Source organism: Chiloscyllium plagiosum, unplaced genomic scaffold (assembly GCF_037043375.1).
Source record: "Chiloscyllium plagiosum isolate Xiang-an unplaced genomic scaffold, Cpla_swu_hap1 HiC_scaffold_5, whole genome shotgun sequence".
NCBI lineage: Eukaryota > Metazoa > Chordata > Chondrichthyes > Orectolobiformes > Hemiscylliidae > Chiloscyllium > Chiloscyllium plagiosum.
Window position 1 is genome coordinate 126,024,952 of NW_028270143.1, and position 16,988 is coordinate 126,041,939.

General features: G+C 42.1%; 1 protein-coding gene across 2 annotated transcripts in view; it reads left to right on the plus strand.

Moving 5' to 3' along the window:
• The first annotated feature begins 236 nt into the window (after positions 1 to 236).
• The window catches only part of bmb (brambleberry), a 45,224-nt gene continuing 28,472 nt past the window's right edge, over positions 237 to 16,988 (plus strand). For both annotated transcript variants that reach the window (XM_043690871.2, XM_087986861.1), the window contains exons 1-4: positions 237 to 496; positions 8,323 to 8,451; positions 10,046 to 10,231; positions 10,667 to 10,889. In XM_043690871.2, the coding sequence (XP_043546806.2) occupies positions 251 to 496; positions 8,323 to 8,451; positions 10,046 to 10,231; positions 10,667 to 10,889 (784 nt within the window). In that variant the 5' untranslated portion in view covers positions 237 to 250. The remainder of the gene's footprint in view (positions 497 to 8,322; positions 8,452 to 10,045; positions 10,232 to 10,666; positions 10,890 to 16,988) is intronic.

A 16,988-nucleotide genomic window follows, 5' to 3' on the forward strand; every position in this document is an offset into this window, starting at 1 on the left:
ATGTCCGCGATGGTCCCGTTCGCTGATTTGATTGCAGTTTTCCAGCCGCTGCAGTACATTACACTTGTAGGCGGGGCCTTGGCGAATAAGCGGATCTGATTGGCCGCTGGGAGGGCCCGCCCCTTGAAAGACAGCAGCGCGCGGCGGATTCAAACCCGGAGAGGGTTTAACGGCCGCTTGAACGGGCTCGCTCGCTCGCCGACCACCCGCGTCCTGGAGAATACCCACCACCCATCCTCGGTCAGCTATCATGGCGGCAGGCCTGCGTGCCTTTTTCCTTTTCGCTCTCTCTACCTTTGCCGCCAGCAGCTGTTTGGCTGCTTTCGGTTGGTTCCTTCGTAGCGAAGCGGCAGGGAGTCCGACCCCCTCCCCCTCCCCCTCTCCCTCTGCTGCCGGGCCCCCGCAGTCCCTGTTCGAGATGACCGTGGTGGACGAGAAGTTTGTGCTGGAAGGCCGGCACCTGGAGCTGAGTCCGCTGGACAGCTGTCACCGCCAGGTAAGGCTCGCACTGCCGGCTTCATGGGAAAACAAGTATTGGGATTTAAACAGCTCGCCTTTTTCACGTGGTGGTGAAGCTTTCATGTTGTTTAGATTTATTTTTATTATTCATTTAAAGGGATGTGGGCATTGCTGTCATACCGTTGAGCAGGGACTAAGGGCAGACGTACCACAGGCTGTGATAGCGACCTTCAGTGTTCCTTCCAAATCTCAAAATTAAAAATCACACAACACCAGGTTGTAGTCCAACAGGTTTAATTGGAAGCACAGTAGCTTCCTTCATCAGGTGATTGTGGAGGGATCGATTGTAACACAGAATTTATAGCAAAAATTTGCAGTGTGATGGAACTGAAATTATACATTGAAAAATTGATTGTCTGTTAAGCCTTTCATCTGTTAGAATACAGTGATAGTTTCACTTCTTTCATGTGTAGATCACAAAACCCTTTCTTTTAAAGTTGCATTCTCGGGTTAGCTGTTAACAATGGTGATAGCTAGACAATATGTTGAAGGTGTTAGCCCCCTGTGTTCTCTGTCTATGACCTGATGTTTAGATTGATTCTAATCTAAAAAGTGAGATAACAGGGTTTTACATAAATCCATGCAGTTTTTGAGCTCAGAGTTCGACATGAATGTATGTGGTTTTTGAGCAAAGTGGAATGTAACTCTGCAAGTACAAAAAAAATTCACCACCGTGTGTGTGTGTGTGTGCGTGTGTTGGGAGTTGAGTGTGAGAAAGTGTGTGTGGTACAATGGTGATCACCTGTAATGTGACATGAACCTAAGGTCCCGGTTGAGGCCCTCCCTATGGGTACCGAACTTAGCTATCAGCCTCTGCTCGGCCACTTTCCTCTGCTGCCTGTCCTGAAGTCCACCTTGGAGGATGGTCTCCCGAAGGTCCGAGGCTGAATGTCCTGGACCACTGAAGTGTTCCCCAACTGATTGTTGTGCGGCTTGAACCGCTGTAGTTCACTTGCTGTAGGTAGACCCCACAGTGCCATTAAGGAGGGAATTCCCAGGATGTTTGACCCAGCGACAGTGAAGGATATTTCAAAGTCAGGATGGCGAGTGGTTTGGAGGGGAGCGTGCAGGTGTTGGTGTCCTCATGCGTTTGCAGCTAAGTGTTCTGGATGTATGTGATTTGAAGGTGTTGTCTCAGGAGCCTTGGCAAATTTCTGCACTACATCTCGTAGATTGTGCATAAAAGTAAAATACTAAGTATGCTGGCGCACTGAAAAGTGCATAAAGAATGCTGGAGAAACTCAGCAGGTCTGGACCCATCTGTGGAGAGAGATACAGATTTAATGTTTCAAGTCTGGTATGACTGAAGGAATGGTGCTGGACTTAAAACATTAACTGGATGTTTAATTTTGGATAAATGTGAGGTGCTGCATTATTGGAAAGGCAAATCAGGGCAGGACTTGTACACTTAATGGTCAGGTTCTGGGAGTGTTGCTCAACAAAGAGCTTGGAGTGCAGTTTCATAGCTCCTTGAAAGTGGAGTTGCAGGTAGATAGGATAGTGAAGAAGGAAGCATGCTTTCCTTTATTGGTCAGTGAACTTAGTTTAGGAGTCGGGAGGTCATGTTATGGCTGTACAAGACATTACTTAGGCCACTGTCTAAATACGGTGTGCAATTCTGGTCTCTCTGCTGGAGGAAGGATGTTGCAAAACTTGAAAGGGTCCAGAAAAGATTTACAAGGATTTTGTTATAGTCTACCAGGTTTGGTTGGAAGCACTAGCTTTCAGGGTGCTGCCTCTAAAGCTAGTACTTCTAAATAAACATGTTGGACTGTGACCTGGTGTTGTGATTTTTTTTTTTTGCTTTGTCCATCCCAGTCCAACACCAGCATGTCAAATAATAAGTACAAGAAATTTTGTGGGCTTTGAGCTATAGGGAGAGGCTGAACAGGGGCAATTTTCCCTGGAGTGTCAAAGGCTGAGGGGTGACCTCCTAGAAGTTTATAAAATCATGAGCATGGATAGGGTTATTAGACAAGGTCTTTTTCCCCTAGACTAGAGGGCAGAGGTTTAAAGTGAGAGTGGTAAGATTTAAAACAGACCCGAGGGACAATTTTTTTCTCAGAGGGTGGTGCATGTATAGAATGAGCTGCCAGAGGAAATGAAGGAGGCTGGCACAATTACAACACTTTAAAAGGCATCTGGATGGGTACAAGAATAAGAACAATTTAGAATATGGGCCAAACGATGGCAAATGGGACTAGAATTATTTAGGATATTTGGTTGTCGTGGATGAGTTGGACTGAAGGGTCTGTTTCGCTGTTGTACATCTCAATGACTCTATAATACTCTTCAGAGTTTCACCACAACCCTTCAGATTTGGAACTGTTACTAACTCCTTGCTCTAAAATAATTGGTTCTACTATTTTCTTAGGAGCGCTGCTGTATACATTCATTTCAATGCAAGGCCTTCATAGAAGTGCCCAGCACAAAGTAAAACTGAAATAACTTGAACATTGTGAAAACTCCTTGTTCAGAGTCGTCTTGCAGAAATCTTGAGATACAATTGTCTACCTTGAAGGTATTTGTTTGCAAACTTATTAACCATACCTCTTATATTCATATCCAAATCACTTATGTAAAATGACAAAAAACAATGGACCCAGCATCAATCACTGTGGCACATCACTGGTAACAGGCCTCTAGTCTGCAAAGCAGCCTCCCACCACCACCACCCTTCTGTCTCCTTCAAACAAATTTTCTATCCAAATGGCTGGTTCTCCCTGTATTGTGATCTGAACTTGTTAACCAGTTTTATCATGTGGAACCTTGCGGAACATTAATTCACCACCCTGCCTTCATTAATCCTGTCTGTCAATTTTTCAAAAAAAAACTGTCAAGTTAGCCAGACATGATTTCCCATGCACAAAGCCAAGCTAACTATCCCTAATGCATCCTTGCCTTTCCAAGTACATGTAAATTCTATCCCTCTGAAGCCTGATCTGTTCTAGACATGTTGTAACCCTCATGATCTAAACTTTGAACTTAAATTTGCTACTCCAATTCTAGAGTCCCTTATATTCACTAATTTGCACCGTGGACTGTTGATTCAAGGTCCCTTTTGCAATATTTAATGCAGAAATTGTCCAGTACTCTAACAAATAAATGCTCTACCAGATGTCATACTGAGCTTTTAATGAGTAAGAAAATCCTGGCTTTGGTTTCCTGTCTGTTTGCTTGATTTCAGCCAGATAAGAAATCACCTGATTTAAGCTAGAGTGGAGAAGAAAGGGAAAGTCAGCCGGAATGTAAAGGGTTTAAAATTGATAGAGATATATTGGATGGGCCATCAGTGTGAAGACAAAGAGCAGTACAACACAAGTTCAGGCTCTTTGGCCCAGTGAGACTGTGCTGGCACATGATGCTGTTCTAAATTAAAAACCTTTTGCCTTCACATGGTCTATATCCCTCTATTACCTGCATTTTCATATATCTGTCAAGGTGCTTCCTAATGTTGCTTCCATGTTTTCAGACAGTGCATTCCAGCCACTTGCAACCCCCAGTGTTTTTTTTTAAAAAAAAGCTGGCCAGTCACATCTTTTAAATTTGTCTCCTTTTTTACCTAAACACGTGTCCCCTCGTAATTGGTATTTCTACCCTGAGGGAAAAGACTGACCATCCATTTTATCCATGCCTCATAATTTTGTAGCTGAAAATGTGTTGCTGGAAAAGCGCAGCAGGTCAGGCAGCATCCAAGGAACAGGAGAATCGACGTTTCGGGTAGAGAAAACACACGGGATCATCAACGCCACACTCACAGGAATCCGATTCACGAGAGAAGAAGAAAAGGACAACCAACTCCCATTCCTAGACGTGATGGTACAGAGAACACCAAACGGAAAATTCACCACTAAGGTACACAGGAAAGCCACACAGACCAAGTCCTGAACTATGAAAGCAACCACCCCAACACACACAAACGAAGTTGCATCAAGACACTATTCAAAAGGGCCACAACACACTGCAGCACACCAGAACTGTAAAAAGAGGAAGAGGAACACCTGTACTAGGTATTCACCAAAAACGGATACCTGCGCAATTTCATCAACAGATGCCTAAGAGAAAGACAACGGAACGAGGACATGCCGCAACCCAAAGGACTAGCCATGCTACCATACATCAAGAACATCTCTGAAATGACAGCCAGACTACTGCGACCACAAGGACTTATAACAGCACACAAACCAACAGCCACCCTCAGACAACAACTCACCAGAACGAAGGAACCAATACCCAGCATGAGCAAAACTAATGTAGTGTACAAAATCCCCATGCAAGGACTGCACAAAACACTATATAGGACAAACAGGAAGACAGCTAACGATCCGCATCCATGAACATCAACTAGCCACGAAAAGCCACGACCAGCTATCCTTAGTAGCCACACACGCAGACGACAAGCAACATGAATTCGACTGGGACAACACTACCGTTATAGGGCAAGCCAAACAAAGAACAGCCAGGGAATTCCTAGAAGCATGGCACTCATCCACAAACTCCATCAACAAACACATCGACCTGGACCCAATATACCGGCCACTACAGCGGACAGCTGAAACTGACAACCGGAAAGCGGCAGGGACAAGCCAATATAAATGCTGGAGGAAACACCACAAACGCTTCACAGGAGGTTCCCAAGTACTGAGGATGTCACCTAGACAGGGGACGAAACGTTTGCAACAAAAATTTCCAGCTCGGCGAACAGAACCACAACAACGAGCACCCGAGCTACAAATCTTCTCCCAAACTTTGAATACTGTATACTTCTCACACTCATTCCATGCTCCTCCTCCTCCAAGATTAAATCTCCCAAAATGCATTACCTTGTATTTGTCCAGATTAAATTCCACCTGTTATATCTCCACCTGAGTCTCTAGCCTACATATCCTGCTGTATCCTCTAGTAATCCTCCTCACTATTTGTAGCTACCCAAAACTGTGTCATTTGCAAATTTACTAATCAGGCCAATACATTCTTCAAATCATTTACATAAATTACAAACAACAAGGGTCCCAGCAGTAATCCCTGTGGGAACACCACAGGTTACAGATCTCTAATCTGAAACTCTTCAACCGCCATTCTGTTTTCTATGACTGAGCCAGTTCTATATCCATCTTGCCAGCTTACTGGATCTCATGTGACTTTGAGTCATAGAGATGTACAGCATGGGTAGTTATCCTGTATTCTGATAGATCTAACCTTGCTAATCAGTCTCCCATGGGGAACCGTATCAAACACCTTACTGAAGTCCATATAGATCACATCTACTGCTCTGCCCTCCTCAATCTTCTTTGTTACTTCAAAAAACTCCATCAAATTTGTGAGACATGATTTCACACACACACAGCCATGTTGACTATCCCTAATCAGTCCTTGCCTTTCCAAATACATATACATTCTGCCCCTCCAACTTGCCCACCACTGACGTCAGGCTCACTAGTCTATAGTTCCCTGGCTTGTTCTTACCAACTTTCTTAAATAATGGCACCACGTTAGCCAACCTCCAGTCTTCCGGCACCTCACCTGTGACTATCAATGATGCAAATATCTCGGCAGGAGGCCCAGCAATCACATCTCTAGCTTCCCACAGAGTTGTCGGGTACATCTGATCAGATCCTGGGGATTTATCCACTTTTATGCATTTCAAGACATCTAGCACTTCCTCCTCTGTAATCTGGACATTTTTCAAGATGTCACCATCTATTTCCCTAAAGTCTATGTCTTCCATATCCTGATGCAAAATATTCATTTAGTGTCTCCCCTATTTTCTGTGGCTCCACACACAAACCGCCTTGCTGATCTTTGAGGGGCCCTATTCTCTCCCTAGTTACCCTTTTGTCCTTAATGTGTTTGTAAAAACTCTTTGGCAAATAGAATGAAGGAGAATCCAAAGATTTCTCAGGTCACCCTTTTTTTTTGCCCTCCTGATTTCCCTCTTAAGTACACTCCTGCCTTTATACTCTTCTAAGGATTCACTTGATCTATCCTGTCAATACCTTGCACATGCTTTCTTTTTTCTTAACCAAACCCTCAATTTCTTTAGTCATCCAGCATTCCCTATACCTACCTGCCTTTCCTTTCACCCTAACAGGAATATACTGTCTCTGGATTCTTGTTATCTCATTTCTGAAGGCTTCCCATTTTCCAGCTGTCCCTTTACCTGCAAACATCTGCCCCCAATCAGCTTTCGAAAGTTCTAGTCTAATATCATCAGAATTGGCCTTTCTCCAATTTAGAACTTCACTACCTTTTAGACCTGATCTATCCTTTTCCACCATTATTTTAAATCTAATAGAATTATGGTCGCTGGCCCCAAAGTGCTCCCCCACTGACACCTCAGTTGCCTGCCCTGCCTTATTTCCCAAGAGTAGGTCAAGTTTTTGCACCTTTTCTAGTAGGTACATCCACATACTGAATCAGAAAATTTTCTTGTACACACTTAACAAATTCCTCTCCATCTAAACCCTTGGTATTTAGTGGAGAAGGTGTTGCCTCTATTGGTCTGTGCGTTGAGTATGGGAGTTGGAGTGTCATGTTGCAGCTGTACAGGACATTGGTTAGGCCACTTTCATTTCTGGCCTCCCTGCTATAGGAAGGATGTTAAACTTGAAAAGGTTCAGAACCCATTTACACAGGTGTTGCCAGGGTTGGAGGGTTTGGGTTGTAGGGGGAGGCTGAATAGGCTGAGACGTTTGTTTGTTTGTTTTTCTCTTTTTTTTTAATTAGTGGTGTTACATTAGCTACCCTTCCATCAGTAGGAAGTGGGATGCAGCTAATGTAGTGCATCATCCTTCCTTCTATCATGAATGTAGATGTAAATACTCCTTTAAAACCTGTCTTCTGGCTCCATTCAGTTTAACTTGGATCCCCAGTGGACCTCCTTCTCCATAATTAACCATTTGTCCCTAACATACTTACCGACTTAGTGTTTTTCATGTCCTCTCCTTTGCTTTCCTAACTTTTTAAATAATCCCCTGCCCTTTCTAAATAATCCCCAGCCCTTTCTATACACCTCTAGGGATTCTAGTGTTCTGAATCCTTGGTATCTACAATAAGCTTCCCTTCTTTTCCTTATCCAATCCTTTGTCCCTTGATATCAGGTGTTCTGTGGGATATTTGGTTTCACTCTTCACCTTTTTACAGGAACATGTTGACCCTCACTTTTAGTATTTCAGTTTTGAAAGACACTCATGGTTCAAACGTGGATGCTACCAGTCAATGACTTTATCCTGTCTGATCACATTAAAATTGGCCTTTTCTGTGATTCCCATACTTGATTTCTGGTCCTTTTTTTCCCCCTTTTCTATGACTACTTTTAAATCTTACAGAAACAAAAGCAGGAATTGCTAGAGTGACTCTGCTTTCTCTCTACAGATGTCAGACCTGCTCAGTTAACCTGTTGAGATTCAGTTACCCTTCTGAAGAGTGTTTACTAATCCAGCAGCAGTACCACTATACTATTGATGTTAGGTGTTATTTACTATTTTCCTGTGAAGATACTAACTATGATAATGTTAATGACTTAAATGTCAACTGCAATCTGTAAATGTTCTTTGGTTTAGCACTTTTTTTTGTGTTAACAGTAGGGAACCAGAATGAGTTTTGTTTTTCTCTCCTCCTCGCTGCATTAGTACCATATTTAATTATGATACCCAAAAGTGAATCTTTTGCTGAGATTGGGTAATGTCTTTCTCAGTGGGCAAACTGGCAAGCTGCTTTCTGTTCTTGCAGTTCATGATGAAGACTGAAAGCTGAAAATGTTGCTTTTAATTCTGTATTTTATTTTGTTTTCTTTCATGATAGGTAATAGCTCAATTAACAACCTCCTGCAGTGATCTTTCAGAAGAGGAGCTCGCCAAACTTGGGGTGTCCTTATTCAACTGTCAAGCGGCTGCTGAACATCGGTTAACTTACCCGTGCACTGCAGATATGGTAATTCCATTGGGTGCATTTCTTCCCTAATGAGGTTGGGAACAGGGAGGGAAGAATTGCAATCAAAATACTCAGTCTATTGGTCTGTGATTAAGTGTCAAGTGTTCTTTAAATAGTGGAATGTAGCTTTCAGGTTATAATTTCATATGGGTAAATTTCAATCCCTTTTAGAAAAATGCAATTGAACAAAGAATCAGTACTCCTGCACTAGATGTGTGCTGTTCTTTCAATAATAGTTTGGGTGACTAATGGTAGCAAACTGAACACAGAAAAGCTGGTTATTATTAAAGTGCTGCTTAGTCTTTCGTGAGTGACATTGGGTGGTTTCCAGAAAGCTAATTTATGAAGGAGCCAATCTTTGCACACTTACTTATTTACAGGGGTACACACAACTGATAAACAGTACACTGCTAATGCAGCAACCATCATTTTGGATGTCTTCTAGGGTGCTTAGATATTTCCTAATCAACCTGTTCAAACGTTGTTATACACCACTGGAGTAGGTGGGACTTGAACCTGAGCCTCTTGGCTCAGAGGTAAGGAGAGTTAGAGAGGAATGGATAGTTGGAGTATTTTTCCCAAGATAAAAATGCCAGTTTCTAGGCGCATAGGCAGAAGGGGATAAGTTCCAAGGAGATGTGAGATACAACTTTATTTGTTAGAGGATGGTAAGTACCTGGAATGCATGAAAAAGAAGGTGGTGGAGATGGATACAATAGGATGATTAAGAGGCATCTTTGCAGATATATGAATAGGCAGGGAATGGAAAGATACGAACTGCATAGAGGCAAAAGGCTTTTAGTTTAGAAAGGCACAATATGTTAGCATATGTTTGGTTGGCCAAAAGATGTGTTTTGTGCTGTACTGTTCTTTGTAATGCCACTGCACTACAAAAACCTCTCTAGACATTTTCTAATCAATATGTTCAGAGACACAGACAGACCGACCTCCCTCCCAAGTAGGTGGGTTTTAACCCCAAGTTTCCTGATTCAAAGTGGGGATACTACCACAAGGGTCTTTGCTCTTTTCTGTCAATAAATGCCCATTACATATTTACAATTAATATGTAATTAGAAGCAGATGCATCTTCAGTGTAGAATAGAGATGTTGAACATGAAGCACCACTTGAATTTGTGTACTGTCGAAATAGCCTGTTATCAACTCTTGTGTGAAACATGTGGGCCACCCAATGGGCTCATGTTCTGAATAATTGTTTGGGAATGTGGTGCCCTTTCTCAACCATTCATTGGAGAGAGTTAATTCTCCCTGCTGTTTTGTTTCATTCACCCAATAGACTGAGCTGAGTGTTTGTTTGTTTTTGGCCCTCAACTGTACGCTATTTTTGTGATTACTCTGCAGAACTAGGTTCTCTCCATTCTCTTTTATTGATCCTCAGCACTATACTGTATGGGAAGTCCTTTGTGAATAGCTAGGAGTTGGTGTACTTCTTTCATCTTGAGATGGCACACGAGAGCTATTTTAAAAACTATTAGATAAAATTAATGTTGATGATGGAGTAGTTGTTGTAAGGAAAGACGTGTGTGTGTCTGGTATTTAAGCTGAATTTTTATTCTTCTTCCTTCTTTGTTCCAAGACATTGGCTGAATGTACAGAAGCTATGGACCCTGACACCTGGAATGCGTACCATATAGTCAGTAATCGGGCACGTTCTGTGTGTTATGCCACACGACAGCAGGACTTCAAACAGAAGACTGAGATGACGGTGAATGCACTAGTAGCTTCAGCTTCCAGTCAGTTAGAAGCCATGAAAATGCTCAAGGTAATTGTGCTGTCTTCCTTCACTCAATGTAACAATTTCTCAGAAAAAGGGCCCAAAGTGCTTTCTCTATCTTAATGGCAGCATAAAAATTGATGGTATGTATGTTCAAACTAAAAAGATGTATTACATCCTGTGTAAACCAATGTTTTAAATTACTTGTTCAATTGAACTTGTTAGCTTTTGGTTATGGAGAGCAACATAAATTAAAATGCTGTTTGTTAGTTTCCCTGCAGTTAACAAATCTCCCTGTAAACCACCCATTAACTGGAGCTAGTCTCCACCCTATATAGAAGAGCACTATCTGGCTCTGATTTTTAGCCTCTAGCTGTCTTTTTTTTAAAAAAAAAACTGTCTTGTGCCTTCCTCCTGAATGGAATGCTTGTTTTCTATTGAATTTTGATAGTGTGACTTGGCTTATATGGTAATTTATCATAGGTTGGACAAAAGGAACTACGAGAGCTGACTGCCTCGTCACTTGAAAAAGTTGTTAAGAGCCAGAATGAGTTGCTGGAACAGCAGGGCCAGCTTCAGGGGGGTCAGCAAGAGCTGGAGACTTCAATCAATGGAAACTTGGAGAAGCTGACTAAGGAAAAAGAACTAATTGCTAGTGGACACCAGCAAGTTGCCAAGTTGATTGAGGGCATCACTTTAACAATGGGTAAGATAATCCTTCCAACTGAATTCACTTCAACTATTGCAGAGGGCTATAAGTATTTAGTCATTGAATTTATTCGTAACACTGAGAATGGGCTCTGAATCTGGGGGATTATGGGAATTGGAATGTGAAATGCAGGCTGATTGCTCCACTATTCAATAAGATCAAACTCAATGGTCTCTTTCCCATCATCTTAAATATATAGCATATAAAGGCAGAAACTACAATCCAACAGCATAATTGGAGATAGAAATAGTTAATGTTTCAATATCTAACTGTGCAGACCTTCCAAGAGTGAAGTGAATAATGTATTCTGAACTCGCTTTCCCTTTTATAAAAAAACTTTTAGTTTCAGTAAATATGTGTGCACACTCCTAATAGGCTCTTATAACATTTTTTCACCTAACTGTTGGTGTAGGCAATGGCTTGGTGGTAAAGTCAGTAGACTAGTAATCCAGATCCCCAGGTAGTGTGCTGGGCAACCACCCTTAAATTCCAAAACAGCAGATGATTAGAATTTTGATTCAATAAAAATCTAAAATTTAAGTCTAATGATAACCATGAAACTATTTCCAATTGTTATAAAAACAGGAAAAATCTGTTTCATTAATGTCCTTCAGGGAATGAAAATGGCCATTAGTCCTTGGTCTGGCTTGCATGTGACTCCACAACCACAGCAATGTGGTTGGCTGTTCATTATCTTCTGAAATGACTTAACCAGTCGCTTAGATGTATCACATTCTGGAAAAGGGAGTAAAAAAGTGAACCTGGATGAAGAACCAGTCACTAATCTAAACCCTGAAACATTAACTACAAATAGCCTTTTTTTATGTGGGTGTCACTTAAATTTAAATTCCTGTCAATTCTTGGCTGCCTCACTAAAACAATTTACTTTTGAATTGTTGGTGGAGTTACTGTAGTAAATGAGGTTGACACCTTTGCGCACAATACAGGATATTTCTCATTCAAATCAACACATGGGAGGAGTTTTGATTAAATCCTTTGAAAACCAGTATTCTCCTTGTTTTTAAGTTCAATTTTGGGGAATGTGCCCAGCTGGTAGGAAGTATTTGAAAATGTACTGAATGAAGCCAATAACTGTAGTATACTCTTCTCCTTTTGACACAAAACGAGACAGGAAAATTGATACAGACCTTTGCTTAATCATTTGAGAGGGAGAAGATGGCCTAAACGTACAATCGCTAGATGATTAATTCAAAACTTGGCTAATGTTCTGGAGGCCCGGGTTCAAATCCCAGCACAGCAGATGATGGAATTATTAGAATTTTATTTTAAAATCTGAAATTTAGAATCTACTAATGACTGTGAAATCCATCTCACTCGCTAACATCCTTCAGGGAAGGAAATTTGCCATCCTCATCGGGTCCAGCCTATAAGTGACACCAGACCCATTGCAATGTGGTAGACTTCAACTGCCCTCTGAAAAGGTTGAGCAAGCAATGAGTTGCTGCAATCACTATGAAGTCTCACCAAACAAATGATACCAGAGAGAGCATCTGGCATTGACCTAGAGACCAGAAAAGATAACAACACAAACTGCACTGTTGACCCTGCAAAGTCATCTTACTAATATCTGGAGTTAGTGCCAAATACTGATTAGTCAAACAACAGCCTGCAGTAGTCAGGCTTGCAAAATTTGCAGAAACCACAATCACCACCCTTGGGTCTATCCCCCTACCAGCGGGGTAGACCCAGCAGAGATGCAGCACAGTGTATGCAGTCAGGATGGAGTTGCCCTGGGAGTCCTCAACATTAACTACACACCACATAAAATCTCATGACTTCAGGTTAAACATCGGCAAGGAAACTTTCTGCTGATTACCATGTACAGTCCTCCCTCTGATGAAACAGTATTCCTCCATATTGAACATTTTGGAGGAAGCGGTGCAGGTGACAAGGGTGCAAAATGTACTCTGGGTGGGAATTTCAATGCTCATCACCAAGAGTGACTTGTCAACAGGTGACTGATCAAACTGTTCAAGTCCTAAAGGAAATAGGTGTTAGACTGGGTCTGTGACAGGTGGTAATGTAACCAACAATAGGGAAAAACCTACTTGCCCATCTGCTGGCTATAGATGCATCTGTCCTTGACATTATTACTAAGTGAATACTGCATAGTCTTTGTGGAAATACCTTCACATTGAGAATAACCTCCATTGTATTGTGTAGTGCTATCACTGACAAAGGAGACAGACTTTAGAGCATATCTAGCAATTCAAGACTGGGCATTCATGAGACATTGCAAGCATCCATTAGCAGCAATATGTGCTGTGCAATCTCGTGGCCTGGCATGTCCCCCACCCAACCATTACCATCAAGACAGGAGCTGAAAATGCGTTGCTGGAACAGCGCAGCAGGTCAGGCAGCATCCAGGGAACAGGAGAATCGACGTTTCAGGCAGAAGCCCTTGTTCCTTCTTTTGGGCATATGCCCAAAACGTCGATTCTCCTGTTCCCTGGATGCTGCCTGACCTGCTGCGCTGTTCCAGCAACACATTTTCAGCTCTGATCTCCAGCATCTGCAGACCTCACTTTCTCCATCAAGACAGGAGATCAACCCTGGCTCAATGGAGAGTGCAGAAGGACATGCCAGATGCAGCAACAGGCATACTTAAAATGAGGGGTCAACCTGTGAAGCTACTGAAACATGCCAGACACCCTAAGCATCAAGGGATAGAACTAAGTGATCACACAGCCAAAAGATTAGAACAAAGGTCTGCAGTCCTGTCACATCCAGTTGAGGTGATTGACCAATTGCACAACTCTCTGGAGGAGGTGTCTTCTCAAATGTTCTCCTCAATAATGAAGCTATCCAATGCATCAGTGCAAAAGATGAGGCAGAGTCATTCGCATCATTCTTCAGCCGATAGTGCTTTGTGGATGGTTTATTTCTATCTCCTCCAATGGTCCCAAACCTTCAGCCAATTTGAAGAACTCTTTATGATATAAAGAAATGGGTGAAAGCACTGGATACTGCAAGGATTCTTCAGGGTGGTGTCCAAAACAAGCTATTTTCAGCTGCTTCATAAATGACCTTCCATCAGAAGTGGAAATATTTGCTGACTCCTCAGTTACTGAAACAGTCATATTGAAATGCAACATGATCTGGCCAATAACCAGGCTTGGGCTGCCAAGTGGAAAACAACACACATGCTAGGCAATAATCACTTCCAATAAAACGCAGTCTAACCTCTGGCCCTTGATGTTCAATGGTGTTACTATCCAGGAAATCCCAACTAACGACATTCTGGGCATTACCATTGATCAGAAACTGCATCAGATTTGTCACCGTATCTACAAGAGCAGGTCAGATGCTAGGAATACTGAGATGGGTAACTCTCACCACCTGATTTCCCTGCCACCATCTACAAAGCACCAGTTAGGAGCTTGAAATACTCTGCACTCATCCAGGTAAGTGCAGCTCCAACAGCAACTCAAGAAGCTTCATACCATCCAGGCCAAAGCAGCTCATTTGATTGGCACCATCGCCACCAGCATCTGTTCCCTCCACTTCAATAGCAACAGTGTGTATTATCTACAAGATTTACTGCAAGAAATTCACCAAAGATCCTTAGACAACTCATGACCATTTCCATCGAGAAGCACAAAGGTAGCTGATATATAGGAACGCAACCACCTGCAAGTTCTCCTCTGAGCCACTCAACTTCTTGATTTGATAATATGTTGCTGTTGTTTTGCTGTTGCTGGGTCAATATTCTGGAATTCCCCATCTAACAGTTTTGTGCGTCAACCAACAGCATCTTGACTGCAAGAGCAATGAGGGAATGCTGGCTATCCGGTGACATCCACCTCTCTCGAGTAAATGTTTGTCATCGAAAAAAAAAACTATTTTGCAGCTAAACCGGCTAGTTGGGTTATATAGGAAGAAATTTTAGTACTTGGTGCTTGTGTCTCGAGTATTCCAAAGTGTTTCACATAAAATATAAAGTGTCTTGTACCCTTAATTATGTCAAGAAAACCTTTCTAATTTACGGCACCTACAAATAGTGTTGATCCGGTGTCAAGAAGACTAGCTTCGAGATCTTTACAACTGACTGAAACACTAGAACAGGTGCCAAGATCTCAATTTCTTAGACTTAGTTACGTAAAAGTAGCAGGTTCATCAATTTAGCATTTTAATTGTTAGTCTAGATGTTTAATCTTTTGTAGAGGGGCTTGAAACCATAGCATTCCTGACTTGAATGGAACTATAATTGAAATTTTTTTTATTCACCTGGGCCCATTGCTGTTTGGTATTTACATCAATGTAGATATAGGATGAGAATGTACAAGGCATCATTAGTAAGTTTGCAGATGACACTAAAATAGGCAATATCATAGACAGTGAGGAAGTTTATTAGAAGTTGCAGCAGGGCCTTGATCAACTGGGGAAGTGGCAAATGGAGTTTAATACAGACAAGTGTGAGGTCTTGCATTTTGGAAAGACAAATCAAGGTAGGAGATTCATGGTGAATGGTAGGTTCTTAAGAAGTGTAATGGAACAGTTGGACCTTGGAGTTCAGGTGCACAATTCTCTGAAAATGGAGTCACAGGGTGGACTGCGCAGTGGAGAAGGCTTCTGGCACACTGACTGAAGGCCAATGCATTGCGTATAGAAGTTGGGAAGTTACGTTGTAGTTGTGCAGAATGTTAGTGAGGCCACGCTTAGAGTATTGGGTTCAATTTTGGTCACCTTGCTGTAGGAAGGATATTACTAAACCGGAAAGAATGCGGAATAAATTTAAAGCACGTTACCCTGACTCGAGGGACTGAGTTATAGGGGGAATTTGAACAAGCTAGAACTCTTTTCTTTGGAGCATAGGAGACTGAAGGGATCTTTACAGAAGTGTATAAGATTGAGAGGCGTGGGTAAGGTGAATGCACTCAGTTTTTTTCCCAGGGTTGGAGAATGAAGGGCTAGTTTAAAATAAGAGGGGAAAGAATAAATGGGATCCTGAGAGGTAATTTGTTTTACACAGGATTGTGCACATATGGAATGAGCTGCCAGTGGAAGTGGTTGAGACAGGTAAGTTAACAACATTTTAAAATGCATTTGGACAAATACATGGATAGGAAAAGTTTAGAACGATATAGATTAAGTGCAGGGAAATGGGTTAGCGTAAGTGAACATTTGGTCATCATGGATCAGTTTGGGCTCAAGGGCCTGTCTCCATGCTATAGGACTGAGACTCGTGGGATGTGGATGGTGCTGGTAGCCAACATTTATTGCCCATCTCCAGCTGCACTTGAACTGGGTGGTTTGCTAGGCCATTTCAGAGGGCAGTTGAGCGTCAACTACATTGATGTGGGTCTGGAGTCACACACAGGCCTGACCAAGTGAGGATGACCTGAAGGGTACAAGTGAACCAGATGGGTTTTTCTGACAATTGGCAATAGTTTTGTGGTTTTCAGTACAATTTTAATTCCAGATTTGTTTACCATTTTAAATTCCACCATCTGCCATGGTGGGATTTGAATCCAGGTCCCCAGAACATTAGCTGAGCTTCTGCGTTAATAAGAGTCATAGAGAGGTACAGCATGGAAACCCTTTGGTCCAACTTGTCCATGCTGATATCCTAAATTAATCTAGTCCCATTTAGCTCATATGCCATTAAACCCTTCTTATTCAAGTACTCACTAAGATGCTTTTTGAATGTTGTAATTGTACTAGCCTCCACCACTACTTCTATAGGTGTGATCTATATGGACTTCAGTAAGGTGTTCGACACGGTTCCCCACGGGAGACTGATTAGCAAGGTTAGATCTCACTGAATACAGGGAGAACTAGCCATTTGGATACAGAACTGGCTTAAAGGTAGAAGACCGAAGGTGGTGATGGTGGGTTGTTTTTCAGACTGGAGGCCTGTCACCAATGGAGTGCCACAAGAATCGGTGCTGGGTCCTCTACTTTTTGTCATTTACATAAAAAATGATTTGGATGCGAGCATAAGAGGTACAGTTAGTAAGTTTGCAGATGACACCAAAATTGGAGGTGGACAGTGAAGAGGGTTACCTCTGATTACAACAGGATCTTGACCAGATGGACCAATAGGCTGAGAATTGGTAGATGGAGTTTAAATCG